The following is a 19,704-nucleotide window of genomic DNA, read 5'->3' as shown; positions in this document are numbered from 1 at the left end:
CATTACGAGAAATGTGTATTATGAGTCTTTTTAAGCTTCTTAGCTACCAAAGCGTTAAAAGGGATGAATGCCACTCTGTATGTAAAAAAAAAGAACAATATAACGAAAAAAGATGTATTTTGAGTGTTTTTGGCATTGATACACAGAAAAAACGCCAAAATGCATGTAAAATACACTACATAGGGAAACGAAAAGACATTACGAGAAACTTGTATTATCAGAGTTTTTGAGCTTCTTAGTGCCAAAATGCACACACACATACACACACACACACACACACACACACACACACACACACACACACACACACATCCGAGTACCTCGGATTTGGTACAGTCTACCCTCCCTCCTCTTATTCAATGCAACATCTTTAGCCAACAAGATGGACGAATTAATCGTGACGGTGAGTTCTACTTGTGCAGACATTGTGGCGGTTACTGAGGCGTGGCAGATTGTTCCTGAGGTGTGCTCAATGCAGGACTACCAGCTCTACCATCACCTGAGGTCAGGACGCAGGGGGGGGGAGTGGCCGTTTTCTGCCGCTCTACCCTCAGCCCCTCACACCTCCCTGTCGATATTCCGGGCGGTGTAGAGGCCCTGTGGGTGAGAGTCACGCCCCCTTGCCATCCCAGCAACACGGCCTCCATCATCGTGTGCGTCGTGTACCAACCCCCACGAGCCACCACAGCACAGTTACTCACCGCTCACATCATCGACACTGCTGATGCCCTGAGGGTGAAGTATCCTGCCGCCAAACTGGTCATCTGTGGGGACTTTAACAGATTAGATATCAACGATATACTACACCAGCTACACCTCACCCAGGTCGTGGACTTCCCCACCCACCAGCAAGCCATCCTCGACCTTATACTGACAGACCTGGGCCAACAGTACTTGCCCCCCAAACCGCTGCCTCCCATGGGACGGAGCACCCACCTCTCCATACTGTGGACACCCACACCCACCACCTCGACCCCCCGGTCAGCTGTCACCAGGACCCACCGCCCCATGCCTGACTCAGCCATGAGGGAGTTTGGGCAGTGGGTGACACAACACCCGTGGACCGAGGTGCTGGATGTGGAGGACATCCACTTAAAATGGCAGAATTACGTCGCCACCACCACAGAAGCCTTCCACCGCTACTTCCCAGCCAAGAGCGTCACAACGCACCCGTCTGATGCTCCCTGGATGACACCCCGCATTAAAAGACTCATGCGTCAGCGGACCTGGGCGTTCCACTCCTGCCAGGTCCTTTACAGGAAACTAAGAAACAGAGTGATCAGGGAGATTAAGGCTGCAAAGGCAAACTATTACCCAGACAAGATACATCACCTCAAGCTGACCAACAACAGACAGTGGTACGCTAAGATCAAAGCTCTGTGTGGCCTACAAAAGCACACTTCGTCTCTTCCTTGCACCTCACACCTTCCTGCTACTCTCGCGGCTCAGGAGATGAACGATCACTTTGCTGCTATCTGTCAAACCTTTCCTTCCCTTCCACACCACTCTGCTTCCTGCCTATCTTCCGGCCCCCTCTCATCCCCCCATTGTCCAGGCGGTGGATGTTTTTAAGAGAATACTCAAATTCAAACCAAGATCCACCACACCCACTGACCTTCCTATTAAAATTTACAAGAAATTTGCGGTAGAGCTAGCAACACCACAATGCTCCATAATAAACGCTTCACTCTCCCAACACTCTTGCCCCGAGGACTGGAAGACATCTTACGTCACCCCCATCCCCAAAACCTCCAGTCCACAGTCACTCAATGACCTCAGGCCAGTCTCTATCACCCCCATCCCTAGCCTTATTTGTGAAGATTTTGTATATGACTGGGCCTACACCAAAATCTGTAATACCGTGGATATCAGACAGTTTGGAAATATTAAAGCCACCTCCACCTCCCATTACCTGACCAGCTTCCTTGAATTCATCCACAGCCACCTGGACAAGCGAAACACCTCTCTAGCTGTTGCTTTTGTGGACTTCAAAAAGGCTTTTGATCTTGTTGACCACACTGTTGTCATCAGCAAGGCAGTGAGTCTGGGTCTCCCTCCTAACCTGATAGCGTGGCTAGCCGACTTCCTCACAGGGAGGCGTCAGGCCGTTCGCTATCAGGGCTCTGTCTCTACTTTCCAACAGCTGACTTGTGGGGTCTCCCAGGGGACCAAGATGGGTCCTCTATGCTTCCTCCTCCTCATTAACGACGCCCTCACTGACACCCCTCATCGCTGGAAGTATGTGGACGACTGCACCGTGGGCGTCCCAGTTTCCACCAAGAACCCGGACTACTCGCCACTGCAAGCGATTCTGGAGCGGCTGCAGACATGGACGGAGGAGAGCAGGATGACCATCAACCACAACAAAACTGTGGTGATGCATTTCTGTACCTCCTCTGTACCAGTGCCCCCTCCCCAGCTCTCAGTGGGCCCTCACCCGCTCCAGGTGGTCCGATGTGCCAAGCTCCTCGGAGTCACGGTGGACGACCAGCTGACCTGGAAGCAGCATGTCGCCAGCACCATAAGATCAGCTACCTACAGGCTGTACCTGCTGCGCAGACTCAGGTCGCTGGGGACGCCGACAGATGAGTTAGGGGGGGTGTATCTTACTTTCATCCTCCCCAAACTCATGTACGCCTCCCCAGCGTGGTCATCCTCCCTCACACAAACTCAACAGCTACAGTTGGAGAGTGTGCAGAAAAGGGCGTGCAGGGTCATCCTTGGCCCTGCATACACCACCTATGAAGAAGCCCTGAACACCCTGAGGCTGTCCAGACTATCCACCAGGTACCGTGAGGCTCTGGAGAAGTTTGGTAGGGGACTTCTGAATCATCCACGTCTCAGAAACATGCTGCCGCCTGACGCGCCTCGCCCCGCCCGTGCCACCAGACACCACAACAAGATAACGCCCCTAAAGGCGCCGCGTACGGACCGGTACAGACTCAGTGCGATTCCCACCATGGTGCGAGCCATCAATCAATAGTCCCTTCTAGATTTGATTTCTAGATTTGACTTACCTTTAGGATTAATGTCAAGTATTTCCCCACCCCCAATGTACATTTTCAGTTTGTTGACTGCCTAAAGAATAAACCATTTATTATTATTATTATTATTATTATTACACACACACACACACACACACACACACACACACACACACACACACACACACAAACGTTGAAACACAGGTAAAACACCTTTTATTTAGAAAGACAACAAAATTACCCAAAACAAGTATTTTGAGTATTTTTAAGCGTGTTACGTATAAAAATCCCCAAAAATATACGTAAAATACCCTATATGTGGGAAGGAAAAGACATTACGAGAAATCTGTATTACGAGTGATTTTGAGCTTCTATAGTAGTGCTTTTGAGCTTCTATAGGCAAAAACTCTTAAAGGGGAAACAAAGATAAACGTGTATTATAGGAGTTTTGAGCTTCTTAGGTACCAAAACGCTAAAAAGCATGGATAACTCCTTATATAGGGAAACAGAACTACAAAAAAATGTGTTTTTCACATTGTTAGGTACCAAAATGCAAAAGAAATGCATGCAAAACCTCCTATATGGGTAGGAAAAACGACATTATCAGAAACGTGTTTTTCACGTGTGTTATGCACCGAAAAGGGCCAAAATGCATTAAAAGTCCCTTCTATGGTGAAACAAAACAACAATACTAGAAACATATCAGTTAAGTGTTTTTCCTGCATGTTACGCACCAAAACGCTAAAAAGCATTAAAGCACCATATATAGGAATAGAAAAAAAAAATGCAAGTGTTTTTTTAGCTTACATACCAAAACGCTAATACGCGTGAAAAACACAATTTCTCAAGAAACAGAGTAACATTAACAAAAGCATGCATTTTGTGTTTTTTTTTTTAGCAATTTACGTACAAAAGAGATAAAATACAAACGAAAAGGCAACGTGTATTTTGAATGTTTTGGAGCTTCTTAAGTACCAAGGAGGAGGCAGTAGACATCTGCCGAAACGATAATTACTCCCAGTGATGTCTAAAGCACTGTTCAGGGGGTGCTGTGAACTTATCATTAAACCCGGCTGTGACCTCACTGAACGTTTCCCTTTGTGTCTCACAACACAAGGGGGCAGTCACAGCCTGCCCTCTAAGACGACTCTCTTCCTCCACACAAAACTACAAGCACCTAATAACACACACACCCTTCACTCAAAAATTTCAAAATTATCATGGCGACTCCTACACCAGCCTCGGAGTTCTCATATGGGGAGGGGACCATAAATGTCCCCAGGTCGGACTGCCTTTCTGTCGACGACCCTAAGTGTGTTGACACCCCCCTCAACTTTTTCTTCATTAACTTCTGCAACATTCGCGGTCTAAGATCTAATTTTCACTCTGTAGAACACCACCTCTCCTCTTCTAAACCTCATCTTCTTTTCCTCACTGAAACTCTGAAACTCACTGGATGCTGCGTTTATGTGCGCAATGACTTGACCTGCTCTCGTGCCCACGCTCTTGAATCTTCCGAGTTTTCCACCATCTGGCTACGACTACAGAGTCACTCTCAAACACTCTCAAAAGCTTTTCATCTCATCAACTTCTCTCCTCTAACTGACTGTCTTCAGCCTCTCTCTCACCGCCGCAATGTTGCATATCTAGCTGTCTTCTACCGCTATTTTCATGCTAACTGCTCTTCTGATCTTGCTAACTGCATGCCTCCCCTCCTTCCGCGGCCTCACTGCAAAAGACTTTCTTCTTTCTCTCACCCCTATTCTGTCCACCTCTCTAACGCAAGAGTTAACCAGTATTCTCAATCATTCATCCCTTTCTCTGGTAAACTCTGGAACTCCCTCCCTGCTTCTGTATTTCCATCTTCCTATGACTTGAATTCTTTCAAGAGGGAGGTTTCAAGACACTTATCCACCAGTTTTTGACCACTGCTTTGAAACTTTTATGAGACTGTCATTTCAGTGGGCATTTTTTATTATTAGATTATCAGATTTTTGTTGCCCTTGGCCAGTGTCCTTCCTACATAAAAAAGAAAAAAAAAATCTGTGCTGTATACCTCTCACCTAACTCCTCTGACTATGAGAAATTCTTTGACTACTTAACTTCCAAAGTGGAGCACATTCTGACTCTCTTCCCTTTTGCAGACATCTCCATTCTTGGAGACTTCAATATTCACCACCAGCTTTGGCTTTCCTCTCCCTTCGCTGACCATCCTGGTGAACTAGCCTTCAACTTTGCTATCCTCCACGACCTAGAGCAATTGGTGCAACACCCTACTCGTATTCCTGACCGTCTTGGAGATACGCCCAACATTCTTGACCTTTTCCTGACCTATAATCCTTCTGCTTATGCTGTCACCCTTTCTTCCCCGTTGGGCTCCTCTGATCACAATCTCATATCTCGTATCTTGTTCCATCGCTCCAATCCCTCCTCAGGATCCCCCTAAGCGAAGGTGCCTCTGGTGTTTTGCCTCTGTTAGTTGTGGGACCTGAGGAGGTATTTTGCTGATTTTCCTTGGAATGACTACTGCTTCCGTGTCAGAGACCCGTCTTTGTGTGCTGAGCGCATAACAGAGGTGACCTAAACCTTCCAAACCTTGGTTTAACACAGCTTGTTCTCGCACTACACATGATAGAGAGGTGGCCCACAAAAGGTATTTAAACCTTCCATCACCAGAATCTCATGCACTTTATATTTCTGTCCGGAACCATGCCAAGTCTGTTCTCCAACTAGCCAAAAATTCCTTCATTAACAGAAAATGTCAAAACCTTTCAAGATCCAACCCCCCTCGTGACTTCTGGCATCTAGCCAAAAATGTCTCTAATAACTTTGCTTCTTCTTCTTTCCCTCCTTGATTTCAGCCGCATGGCACCACTGCTATCACATCTATTTCTAAAGCTGAACTCTTCGCTCAAACCTTTGCTAAAAACACTACCTTGGACGATTCTGGGCTTGTTCCTCCATCTCCTTCACCCAATGGCTACTTCATGTTACCTATTAAAATTCTTCGCAATGGTGTTTTCCATGTCCTTGCTGGCCTAAACCCTTGGAAAGTTTATGGACCTGATGGGGTCCCTCCTATTGTTCTCCGAAACTGCCTCCGTGCTTGCACCTTGCCTAGTCAAACTCTTTCAGCTCTGTCTGTCAACATCTACCTTTCCTTCTTGCTGGACGTTTGCCTACATTCAGCCTATTCTTAAAAAAATGGTGACCGTTGTAATCCCTCAAACTACCGTTGTATTGCTTTAATTTCCTGCCTATTTAAAGATTTTTGGATCAATACTAAACATGAAAATTCTTAAACATCTATCACTTAACAAACTTCTATCTGATTGCCAGTATGGGTTCCGTAAAGGCCGCTCTACTGGTGATCTTTTTTCTTTCCTTACTGAGTCTTTGTCATCCTCTTTTAGAGATTTTGGTGAAACTTTTGCTGTTGCCTTGAACATATCAAAAGCTTTTGATAGAGTCTGGCACAAAGCTTTGATTTCCAGACTACCCTCCTACAGCTTCCATCCTTCTCTCTATAACTTCATCTCAACTCTCCTTTCTGACCGTTCTATTGCTGCTGTGGTAGACGGTCACTTTTTTTCTAAATTTATTAACAGTGGTGTTCCTCAGTGTTCTGTCGTGTTACCCACTCTCTTCTTATTATTCATTAATGATCTTCTAAACCAAACTTCTTGTCCTATCCACTCCTACGCTGATGATACCACCCTGCACTTTTCCACGTTTTTTCATAAACGTCCAACCCTTCAGGAGGTAAACATTTCACGCAGGGAAGACACAGAACCCTTGACTTCTGATCTTTCTAAAATTTCTGATTGAGGCAGAGCAAACTTGGTATTGTTCAATGCCTAAAAACATAATTCCTCCATCTATCAACTCGACACAATCTTCCAGACAACTATCCCCACTTCTTCAATGACTCAACTGTCCCCCTCTTCTACACTGAACATCCTCGGTCTGTCCTTTACTTATAATCTGAACTGGAAACTTCACATCTCATCTCTAGCTAAAACAGCTTCTATGAAGTTAAACGTTCTGAGACGTCTCCGCCAGTCTTTCTCACCCCCCAGCTGCTAACTCTGTACAAGGGCTTTATCCGTCCATGTATAGAGTATGTTTCACATGTCCTGGGGAGGGGTTCCACTCATACCGCTCTTCTAGTCATGGTTGAAACAAAAGCTTTTCGTCTCATCAACTCCTCTCCTCTAACTGACTATGCTCAGCCTCTCTCTCATCGCCGCAATGTTGCATATCCAGCTGTCTTCTACCGCTATTTTCATGCTAGCTGCTCTTCTGATCTTGCTATCTGCATGCCTCCCCTCCTCCCGCGGCCTCGCTGCAGAAGACTTTCTCCTTTCTGTCATCCCTATTCTGTCCACCTCTCTAACGCAAGAGTTAACCAGTATTCTCAATCATTAATCCCTTTCTCTGGTTAACTCTGGAACTCTCTGCCTGCTCCTGTATTTCCGCCTTTCTATGACTTGAATTCATTCAAGAGGGAGGTTTCAAGACACCTATTCCTCAGCTTTTGACTACTGCTTTGGACCCTATTATGGGACTGGCATTCCAGTGGGCATTTTTTTTTTTTTATTGGATTTTTGTTGCCCTTGACCAGTGTTCCTCCTACATAAAAAAGAAAATAAAGAATATATATATATATATATATATATATATATATATATATATATATATATATATATATATATATATATATATATATATATATATATATATATATATATATATATATATATATATATATATATATATATATATATATATATATATATATATATATATATATATATATATATATTCTGTCCATCTCTCTAATGCAAGAGTTAACTAGTATTCTCAATCATTCATCCCTTTCTTTGGTAAACTCTGGAACTCCCTGCCTGCTTCTGCATTTCCACCTTCCTATGACTTGAATTCCTTCAAGAGGGAGGTTTCAAGACACTTATCCTTTAATTTTTGAATACCACTTTGGACCCTTTTCTGGGACTGGTATCTCAGTGGGCTTTTTTATTTATTGGATTTTTTGTTGCCCTTGGCCAGTGTCCCTCGTACATAAAAAAAAAAAAAAAAGCTTGCATCTTTTCATCCTAAAAACAGTTCTGTACTGGGAGCATTCTCTGTAAGTTATTTACGGAAGGCTTACGAATACCTCAAGGAACTGAGCAAGTTTCGAAAATACAGAAATAAATAGATCAATAAATAAATAAATAAATAAATCAGTCAGCATAATCTGATGTCCTCTCGTCGTAGTAACTAAGAAAGGTCAAGTAATGGGACTCATGTTTCCTTTATGGTTAAAACTACTATAATCCTTTGAAACACTCTTGACAAAATGATATATTGACTACCGGGATGCCAATGCCATTTGCACAAAATAGGGTATGAAGATTTCTGTTATGTTTTGTATCCAAGGTACCTTAGATGACTCATGAGTAACGCGTCCCAGTTAATCGATTCCACTTGCAATGTGGGAGAACAAGGAGGACGAGATGCAGTATAGAAGCGACGGAAGGAAAATGACAGTGCTTACCGCTAACACCTTTACACACACCAACACCTGTACATACATTAAAAAATGAAACTGGAGGAAACTAAAGCAAAAGAACTAATAAACGGTATAATGATATACCGGTATAAAGATAATAAAATATAAAGAATAATAAAATCACCCCGTGCTTCCAAAGCTCACGTAGACTTCCCCATGGTTCCTCATACATTTATGTTCTTATATACCAATCATATTTGTATATGGTATTGATAAAGTAAAGAATACTATCGTGTTAAAATTGTACATGAGCCAGTACTGATCTATTAACAGGAGGATTTCAAGTTTTACGTACCTGGCAATACATTGAAATACATTGCAATACATTGCAACCATCTGCACGGTAAGGCCATCTGGCGGCTGTTTACTGTTGCGCTTGGCAGTTATATTATCAAGGTGTCACGGTGCGGTGCTGCACTCGACTATAGTCATCTTTAACAAGGTGTGTGTGTGTGTGTGTGTGTGTGTGTGTGTGTGTGTGTGTGTGTGTGTGTGTGTGTGTGTGTGTGTGTGTATGTGTATGTGTGTGTGTATGGTGCCGGTGCGTGTGTGTGTGTGCGTGTATGTGTGTGTGTGTGTGTGTGTGTGTATGTGTGTGTGTGTGTGTGTGTGTGTGTGTGTGTGTGTGTGTGTGTGTGTGTGTGTGTGTGTGTGTGTGTGTGTGTGTGTGTGTGTGTTTGTGAAATACAGGCTTATATTTCGTTCTTGTGGGTCGTGAATAGTGGTGGTGATGTGACGTGCAGGTAGTGAGTGGTGATGATGTGGCATGGAAATGTATATTGATCCGTGATGATAATGTGATATGCAAATAGTGATCCATGGTGATATGTCATAGCTTTGCTGGGGACGAGAGAGAGAGAGAGAGAGAGAGAGAGAGAGAGAGAGAGAGAGAGAGAGAGAGAGAGAGAGAGAGAGAGAGAGAGAGAGAGAGAGAGAGAGGGGGGGGAGGCACAAATTACCTTTTCTTCCCTATCTGAGCCAAAACTATATTACTTACGGTGTGATACTTCCATGTATGTATAACAGTCTGTGCGGCGAGAACCCTGCACGTATATACTTACCTCACTCATGTCTCACAGTACTGTATGTACTTACGACTGTACTACATAAATATAGTATACATATACTTATAAAAGTGTCATTTATGACACACATTACAGAGAACCAAAAGTAACAGCATGTTCCTACTTGTAAAACTTATACTTTTTGCTTTCACTGATATGACATTCATGTATGTACTATTAGATACCAGAAACGTATAATTAAATTAATTTAACTGAAATGTTATTCAAAGAAATTTTGTAAGCCGAGGTTTGTCAAAACTGATAAAAAAATGCTTGAGTCTTAGTTATTGAGCCTGGCAAAGTTTATAACTATGTATATTTGACTAGATTATTATGAAGACAGGATGATAACTTTGTAAGCTTTTTAATGTCCCGAACAGCATTCCTACAGTGACTCAGGCAGATTATTTGTTACTTCAGTTAGCCTTTTTTTTCTTTCCTTCTTTTCTGATGGTTAGTTGAGTTTGTTAGCAAGCTTTATGATAGCATCGAAGAAGATCACTAGGTAATCAAAATAGTGAAATTTATTTATTCACTTATTTTATTTATCTATTCATTATTATTGTTTTATAAATTTATTTTCCAGAGCACAGTCTTGATGGAGACCGCACGTAGGCAAAGGTGGAAGGTGCTGGCGCTAAGCACTGTCATTTTCCTTCCGTCCCTTCTCTACTGCATCTCGTCCTCCTCCTCGTTCTCTCACATTGCAAGTGGAATCGATAGACTGGGACGCGTTACTCATGAGTCATCTAAGGTACCTTGGATACAAAATATAACAGATATCTTCATACCCTATTTTGTGCAAATGGCATTGGTAGTCAATATATTATTATGTCAAGAGTGTTTCAAAGGATTATATTAGTTTTAACCATAAAGGAAACATGAGTCCCATTGCTTGACCTTTCTCAGTTACTACGACGAGAGGGCATCAGATTATGCTGACTGATTTATTTATTTATTTATCTATTTATTTCTGTATTTTCGAAACTTGCTCAGTTCCTTGAGGTATTCGTAAGCCCTCTGTAAATAACTTACAGAGAATGTTCCCAGTACAGAACTGTTTTCAGGATAAAAAGATGCAAGCTTTTTTTTTTTTTTTTTTATGTAGGAGGGACACTGGCCAAGGGCAACAAAAATCCAATAAATAAAAAAGCCCACTGAGATGCCAGTCCCAGAAAAGGGTCCAAAGTGGTATTCAAAAATTAAAGGATAAGTGTCTTGAAACCTCCTCTTGTAGGAATTCAAGTCATAGAAAGGTGGAAATACAGAAGCAGGCAGGGAGTTTCAGAGTTTACCAAAGAAAGGGATGAAGGATTGAGAATACTGGTTAACTCTTGCATTAGAGAGATGGACAAAATAAGGGTGAGAGAAAGAAGAAAGTCTTGTGCTTCGAGGCCGTGGGAGGAAGGGAGGCATGCAGCTAGCAAGATCAGAAGAACACTTAGCATGAAAATAGCGGTAGAAGACAGCTAGAGATGCAATATTGCGGCGATGAGAGAGAGGCTGAAGACAGTCAATTAGAGGAGAGGAGTTGATGAGAAGAAAAGGTTTTGATTTCCACCCTGTCTAGAAGAGCGGTATGAGTGGAACCCCCCCCAGACATGTGAAGCATACTCCATACATGGACGGATAAGGCCCTTGTACAGAGTTAGCAGCCTGGGGGGAGGGGGGTGAGAAATACTGGCGGAGACATCTCAGCGGTAGAAGACAGCTAGAGATGCAATATTGCGGCGATGAGAGAGAGGCTAAAGACAGTCAATTAGAGGAGAGGAGTTGATGAGAAGAAAAGGTTTTGATTTCCACCCTGTCTAGAAGAGCGGTATGAGTGGAACCCCCACAGACATGTGAAGCATACTCCATACATGGACGGATAAGGCCCTTGTACAGAGTTAGCAGCCTGGGGGGAGGGGGGTGAGAAATACTGGCGGAGACATCTCAGCGGTAGAAGACAGCTAGAGATGCAATATTGCGGCGATGAGAGAGAGGCTAAAGACAGTCAATTAGAGGAGAGGAGTTGATGAGAAGAAAAGGTTTTGATTTCCACCCTGTCTAGAAGAGCGGTATGAGTGGAACCCCCCCCCAGACATGTGAAGCATACTCCATACATGGACGGATAAGGCCCTTGTACAGAGTTAGCAGCCTGGGGGGAGGGGGGTGAGAAATACTGGCGGAGACATCTCAGAACACTAAATTTCATAGAAGCTGTTTTAGTTAGAGATGAGATGTGAAGTTTCCAGTTCAGATTAAAAGTAAAGGACAGACTGAATGTTCACTGTAGAAGAGGGGGGTAGTTAAGTGTCATTGAAGAAGCGTAACAACAAGTTATCTATAATGATCATGGTCTCAGATCTATGACTGTTCAAGTACTAGAAAAATGCAGATATTCATAACTGTGTCCATATCTCTGGGAAGAAACAGCCAATCTGCTCCTTAGCAACAGTGTTATGCATCACTCTGCCTAAGTAGAACTTAAAATCTAAGGTGACGTGCCACTTTCAGTTTTCAATACGTAAACAAGTGATGTTATCTTTTTATCTTGACACAGCGTTTGTAAGTTAAGTAAACTTTTTGTTTTGTCTGATGGTGAGGTAGCACCAGACTGTGATTGGACCTAGACTACAAGAGGACTTAAGGTGGTGGGAAGCCGATGACTGCCAATGCCAGACAGAGGAATGTCGTGAGCTTTCGGTAACTTTTAACTGGTTAAAGGAAGAAGTGAACGGGACCTGTGGCCGACGACCATGGAATGTTGGCTCTAAAGTGCTGAGCTTCTCGCTCTATGGCAATAATCCAGGATACTGGAAAGGATTGGAAGACATACTCTTGAAGGTGAGACTCATATAAGGTTCCAACGCTAAAAACTATTACTCCAGAGAGTAATCCCGCTGAGGTTCATTCCGTTGAAAATAAAATACATTATTGATTTATTTGTACTGAATATTTTTTGAGACTGAATTTTTTACATCTATATGACTTCGCCATGCAAAACATAAGATCTTGTTACGCAAGAAATTGCGCAGAATTCATTGATAATTTTAGGTAGAGAAACTTTACCCTGGTTGGAAGGTGCGTCTGTACACAAATCCACGATACAACGCAGCTACCCTGTGTCCCTTGCTGCATCGCTACAACTGTTTGCTGTACATCTGTGATATTACAAGTCTCCCACACCCTCTCGGTAATCTCTCCAACGTGCATCCGATGATGTGGCGACTGGCACCTCTTGGAGATTCTAAAATATCCGCTATGTTGATTCGCGACACCGACTCTCAGGTAAGTGAGCTTTTTGGCTGAAATGTTAGCTTGATATAAGTCCTAAGTTGGCATTCCTTACCTCCTTACCTGTCCCCGCACGTGAGATGTCAGCCCTGAAAGAAACAAATAAGGTAAACATGGTGAGAACAAAAACTGAAAAAAATGATATATATATATATATATATATATATATATATATATATATATATATATATATATATATATATATATATATATATATATATATATATATATATATATATATATATATATATATATATATATATATATATATATATATATATATATATATATATATATATATATATATATATATATATTTCTTCTTTTTTTATTTTATTTAATTAAATAAATTTCACCGTGGATCAGTGATGTAGACTCTAGAGTCTAGAGCATCTATCATGGCAACAAAAACGCTCACTGAGTACAATTACACTTTGTTGAGATGTAAACTCAAAGTACTACAGAGTAATTTAAAAGTATCAAAAGTTCCATCACACTAGATCGATACTTGTTCCATCGCTACGATTATTCGAAAGTAATTTGTACGAATCAACCATGTGCTTCCTCCAGCTGTAAGACAGGTGGATCAAAGGTGAATGCAAAAAAACACTTAAGGAATTCAAAACATTCACTTTCTAAGGAGATGTGAAGAACGGTCCAGGTGAAGCAACTCTTTAATACGTGCCTCCAGGTGACACAGAGGGAGGTGTCAGCGGTGGAGGAGTGGCTGGCATCTGGGAAGATGTTCCACGTGATGAGGGACCATCCCTACCATAGAATGCCCGTGCTTGGCGGGATGTGGGACGCCCGCTGGGACATCGATCCTGCATTAGCCACCAAGTTAAGAAACCTCAGGGACAAGATGATGGCAATGGCCGTTGGTAAGAGGAACTACGGTCTTGATCAACAAATCATTAAGGTAAATGCCTCTCTAGTTTAGCTTGTCGGTGGCCTTCTTCTGTTGGCAATGCTATCTTCATCATCATCGTCATCACCATCATCATTGTCATCGTCATCATCACTGTCATCGTCAATGTCATCGTCATCATCATTGTCATCACCATTATCATTGCCATTGTCATCATCATTGCCATCATTATCATTATTGTTGTTATTATTATTATTAATATTATTATTATTATTATTATTATTATTATTATTATTATTATTATTATTATTATTATTATTATTTTTATTATTATTATTATTATTATTATTATTATTATTATTACCATCATCATCATCATCATCATCATCATCATCATTATTGTTATTATTACTATTGTTATTGTTCTTATTGCTGTTGTTGTTGTTAGTAGTAATGGTTGTAGTAGTAGTAGTGGTGGTAGTAGTAGTAGTAGTAGTAGTAGTAGTAACATCATCATCGCCACCGTCATCGTCATTATCATCATTATTGTTGTTTTATTTGTTGTTGTTGCTGTTGTTGATGTTGTTGTTGTTGTTGTTGTTGTTGTTGTTGTTGTTGTTGTTGTTACTGTTTTTTGTTATTAATATAATTATTATTACTATTATTATTATTATCATTATTATCATTATTATTATTATTATTATTATTATTATTATTATTATTATTATTATTATTATTATTATTATTATTATTATTATCATTAACATCATCACCATCATTATCATCATTAGTACTGATAGTAGTAGTAGTAGTAGTAGTAGTGGTAATATATTTATGTCCTTCGGTGTATTTCTATTTACATATTTGTTTGTCTGTCTGTCTGTCTGTCTTATTTAATTACTTACCAGTCTGGTGTCCTTTCCGCCATTTTTGGGATGGAAGGTAAAACAAGCGTCTGTATTGATCTTGAACAAAGTGTTTTGTGTCGTCGTGGGTTACAGAAAGTCCTGTGGCCGAAGATGACTGGCAGTTTGGTGGCACACGACAGCTACAACTGCAAATCATTTAAGGGATCTTCTCCGTGGCCCTCGCAGCGATCGGAAGGAGATTTTGTTGGAAAACCAAGGTTTGTTACTAAACTGACGTCTTTGATCAGACATGCTAAAACTCCAAATACTTATGAGCTTTCTTCTCCCCTTTGCACTACCTTCTGCAGTAAGAAACTAGCTCAAGGGGCGTATTTCCTGCTGATCCTGCATTGCCAAATATTTCGGCGTTTTTTCTTAAATTCTTTAAATAGCTTTAGTATAATTTATTGGGGCTTTCTACAAGTGCTTTCATGTTTCTAGCTTGTTTAATGGTAATCTTGGATCATCATTGTAGAATGCAATCATGAGGACCTCAATATTCATCTCTGTGATCCCTGAAAGTGATCTTAATGAGAAACAAAATCGTCTTGGAATGCTGGCCTCTGAACACATTGTTCATGCAGGCAATAATGACGTTACGCCCATAACGCTGAAATATCCTCAATAAAGATTAAAAGACAAAAATGTGGGAGAAAGTCCATGATTTAGTTGAATAATCCATTTACGCTGGTATGCTGTGATGCACGCTTCCACAGGTGTGTTGTGATGCACTCTTCCACAGGTGTGTTGTGATGCACGCTTCCACAGGTGTGTTGTGATGCACGCTTCCACAGGTGTGTTGTGATGCACTCTTCCACAGGTGTGTTGTGATGCACTCTTCCACAGGTGTGTTGTGATGCACGCTTCCACAGGTGTGTTGTGATGCACTCTTCCACAGGTGTGTTGTGATGCACGCTTCCACAGGTGTGTTGTGGTCGTGATTCTACATGTGTGGTGTAACACACGCTACCACCGGTGATAATTATGTAACTACTCGTATACCTGTGATTTTATACCATCAAGTTTTAAGTAGTTATACTACATTTACTCGTGTTGTCTGACATATATTAAATAAGTCAGAATTGTTGATTTTTTTTGTTGAATTTTTTTGTGAGTTTTAATAATTCTCAGTTCGTTGAGGCGTTCTTTATAATTGTTTAACCTATTTTCTCCTCCTGCTCTGATTTCATCCTACTATCGTGCTAATTGCTTTTCCTTTCTTCTTTCTACGGTCAAGGTGGGTGGGGGTTGTCATCTGGCAACTTATAGCGCTTGCGCTCGTCCCACTCTGCCTTCTCCGTTATGTTTAATAATAATAATAATAATAATACCACAAGTGTGTTGCGACCCACGGCTCCACAGGTGTGTCATGATGTACAACTCTTGTTGATCTCAAAGGTGTCGGCAAAAAAGATAAATGAGTAAATTGATAATAAAAAAAAAATGAATAAACATTGAACTACCAGACCACAGGGTGCGCCACAACATAGATGCTGCAAGTTATCTTTGATATTATTATTATTATTATTATTATTATTATTATTATTATTATTATTACTATTGTTATTATTATTACTATTATTATCATTATTTTTTTTATTATTATTATTATTTTTTTTAGTATTGCCTGAATCATTGAGTTTGTTGAAAAAAGAAAAATATAATAAGTTTTGTCTTCACTTTCCAGTATTTAAGAATATGTGAAAGAAGAAGAAGAAAAAAAAAAGAAAAAAAGGAAAACGTACTTAATATGCTAAGTTAGAAAATCACATTTCAGATACCGTAAGAAACATGAGAACATGACTTTACACACACCCTGTCCAGTAGCGTGCCGTCCCCCTACCCATCAAGATTGGATATACTGCTGACACTTCTCCCTCCTGCTGCTGGAAGAGATTCCTAGTATTGTTTGTATTACTTGTATTGCTAGGATAAAGCTTATGTTGTATCTTGATGTGTGTACACGAGAGAGAGAGAGAGAGAGAGAGAGAGAGAGAGAGAGAGAGAGAGAGAGAGAGAGAGAGAGAGAGAGAGAGAGAGAGAGAGAGAGAGAGAGAGAGATTTAAAAGAAATAATAAATAATGCATAACGAGTGCTAAACATGAATAGAGTAGGATGTATGGAAGGAAGTGGAGGAGTGAAGCCTACTCTTATGCACATATTAGAGGTTTATCTCTTATCTTTATGATTTTCCTCTTGCCCATCACTACACTCTCCAGGATATACATGATGTACATTTCAATCTATGTTGTGAATTATTATGATACTGAAGTAAAAGAATTACTTCACTGTAAACGATCTAGTGGTTGTTTGCTGGCGAGGCGTGAGAGATACGGTACCACCTTATTATTTCTTCTTATTCTAGGTCATAAAAATGAATATCAATATCTCATTGGATAGGCTGGTTGAAAATATTAAAAAAAAAAAAAAAACGCATGTTCAATAAATGCATCATAGGTTAAATGAAAAAAAAAATAATAATAGATAATGAAATTAATAAATCTAAACACTGAATTGTGATTGAAAGAGCACGACAGAGATGGTGATGAGAGGGCTGGCTGTGAAAAGGAGGCCGCTGACTGTCCCGCGTCAGGAAACAATCTTTTTTCATTCCTTGTACTTCTCTCTCTCTCTCTCTCTCTCTCTCTCTCTCTCTCTCTCTCTCTCTCTCTCTCTCTCTCTCTCTCATTGATATTCCTACATTCAGGTAACATTTCGGTTATTACACAACTTGAGTGTTCAAGTGTCCTTAGTAATTTATATTCAGATTGAGTAGCTATTCACACCTAGGCAGCGGTACTACCCAGCCAGAGAATCAAGTCGAAACTAACCAGGTAGTTCATTAATTACAAGTGCGTTCGAGCAGTCACATGAACCACTTGATAAACTTTCCATTCACACTTTGTAGATTAATTTTTGTGATTTTTTAAAAATAATTAATAAATTTTATTAATTAGTTAAATGAATTTAATTAATTTAAATTTTAATTAATAAATTAAATAATAATTATTATTTTTTTTTTAAGTACACTAAAAAGAGACACTGCAGTGTTCTGGAAGAGATAAGAAGGGCATTGCACCATAGACATATCATGAGTCATTGAAGAATACTTGATACATTCAGAACCATTTGTCAATGGTCAGTTACCTGCTTCGCTTTGTTACTAAACTAGTTTCCTTTTTCGCTACGTTCCTTCCCAACCCTCAGTCCCTTGTTGATTACGGGGGAGGAAGGATGTGGACTCGCTGCTCTATTCTCTTTTTCGCCAGCTTTTCATCATTTCCCGTCTGGTCCGGGCATGCGTTCTGTAGACGTATTGTGTGTTCCATGTATACATCTTAAGTTGTGAAATGTGTAGAGAGATTTTTTTTCTTTCCTTTTCTAGGTAATTAAGATGGCTTAGTTAACTTGGATGGGCACGTAGGAAATTAGGTATATACGCGGTCTTCGTTTTTGTGCTAGCACCTGTTCATGTGTTTACTGCTTGTCTGATTAGTCTCTCGTATGAAGAAATAAAGTTCTGGTTTATTTATCTTAAATTTACTACCCCTCTAAATCCTATCCTTCCCTAGTCCTTGGAGTCCCTTCGTAATTGTTATGCCCCCCATTCTCTCTATAACGGTAGTTGGTAATCTCTCTTCCAGTAATTCTATTTTCTCAAACTATAGCATTCCTTCCCTTTCTTACAGCCATTTTTATTTATTATTTATTTATATATTTATTTTAACGCAGATAATTAATTGCACAACCTCACCGTTAATGTGTGCGCGCTCGCGCATAGTGCTTGGCCTGGTTTTCCTGTTGCCTCGCCTAAGGCGTATGGAGTTGTGATTATGCTTAGGGAAACGGAGCTTACTTACTGGATCAACAGCGGTCAACCATTTCATCGGTTTATTACATTTCCGAATCTTGGTTTAGGCTTGGATAATTAATATTATTATTATTATTATTATTATTATTATTATTATTATTATTATTATTATTATTATTATTGCTATTATTATTATTATTATCATTATTATTATTTTTTTTTTGTTTGTTAACGTTGATTGGTCAGGAATTCTAATGTTATTACCACTGGTAATTAAAAGTACTTTGATTCAGTTTTTGAGGAATTGGTAGAATAATAGATGTGTAATTATATTTATAAACCCTGAGGACTTCCACGATAGTCTATTGAAACCGTTGGAGGATACACTTCAAAACACTTCGAGTGTTTACACATTTTATTACACATTTTATTTACAGTGTACTAAGTGCCTCCGTGGTGCGGTGGCTGGCGCTACTCTGGCAATGAAATGGACCACACGATTCGAAAGCGAAACTGTGGCAGTCGATGCACTGGCTATCCTGCTATTCTTCCTTCCTTCCAGGCGGTCAGTATGGGTAGCTAAGGAAACCTGGGACAGGTAAACTGGAAACCCACATGTCGCAGTGGCCCTATGTCCCGGGGTAAGGGAAGTCATCCACCAGAGATGTATCGGTAGTCCTTGGCCACCACTTGTATCAAAGATGTTTGCCACCCACCAGTGTATCAGGAATGATAATCACTACTGTATCAGGATGCTTTTGTGCCATTAGTGTTTCTGAGTTGATTAGTCACCTCTGTTGTTCTGGAGTTGATGATTGATGATGCTTGTTACTTGCTCAGTCGATGAAGATACTTGGAGTGTTGTTAGCGTGGAGAACCGGTGTGTGGCGATTCTAGTAGCTTGGAGATCGTGGGTGGTTAACGGATATTATGTTGCTATGTGCGAATAAAAGGCACAATGACGAGAGTTCTTGATTCAATAAATAACAGATTTGTACGCACTCGATTCGAGATGACTGTAACGTGAGATTGTTCTCTCTCTCTATGAAGTGATATGATTATAACTGAGCAGCGTCTCTCATGACTGACTGTGATTGAGTGAAACTGAGTGAGAGACCAAGACTGACTGCTCGTGACTGGGTGACTGACTGTGTCTCTCACTGGGACTGAACGTGAACTGATCTCATGATGCTACATGCGGGATGTATTCATCTGAGC

General features: G+C 40.6%; 1 protein-coding gene across 1 annotated transcript; it reads left to right on the top strand.

The window, feature by feature from the left end:
• Positions 1–8,921: 8,921 nt before the first annotated feature.
• LOC135100281 (uncharacterized) lies at positions 8,922–17,370 on the top strand. The gene is made up of 7 exons (XM_064003140.1): positions 8,922–8,998; positions 10,207–10,374; positions 12,213–12,449; positions 12,660–12,893; positions 13,591–13,818; positions 14,769–14,893; positions 16,453–17,370. Exons 2-7 carry the CDS (start codon positions 10,219–10,221, stop codon positions 16,541–16,543), a joined length of 1,071 nt encoding a protein of 356 aa, XP_063859210.1. The 5' UTR covers positions 8,922–8,998; positions 10,207–10,218; the 3' UTR covers positions 16,544–17,370.
• Positions 17,371–19,704: the final 2,334 nt, after the last annotated feature.

The sequence above is a fragment of the Scylla paramamosain genome, chromosome 5, assembly GCF_035594125.1.
Source record: "Scylla paramamosain isolate STU-SP2022 chromosome 5, ASM3559412v1, whole genome shotgun sequence".
Lineage (NCBI taxonomy): Eukaryota > Metazoa > Arthropoda > Malacostraca > Decapoda > Portunidae > Scylla > Scylla paramamosain.
Note: the sequence above shows the minus strand (reverse complement) of the source record. Positions and strands in the feature narration are given on the sequence as shown.

Excerpts from the sequence above, each read along its gene's own strand:
- LOC135100281 (XM_064003140.1), top strand. The coding sequence starts at position 10,219 with ATGGAGACCGCACGTAGGCAAAGGTGGAAGGTGCTGGCGCTAAGCACT. Across the intron at positions 13,819-14,768 it reads TTGATCAACAAATCATTAAG|AAAGTCCTGTGGCCGAAGAT; the intron begins GTAAATGCCTCT and ends CGTGGGTTACAG. Across the intron at positions 14,894-16,452 it reads GATTTTGTTGGAAAACCAAG|ATACCGTAAGAAACATGAGA; the intron begins GTTTGTTACTAA and ends ATCACATTTCAG.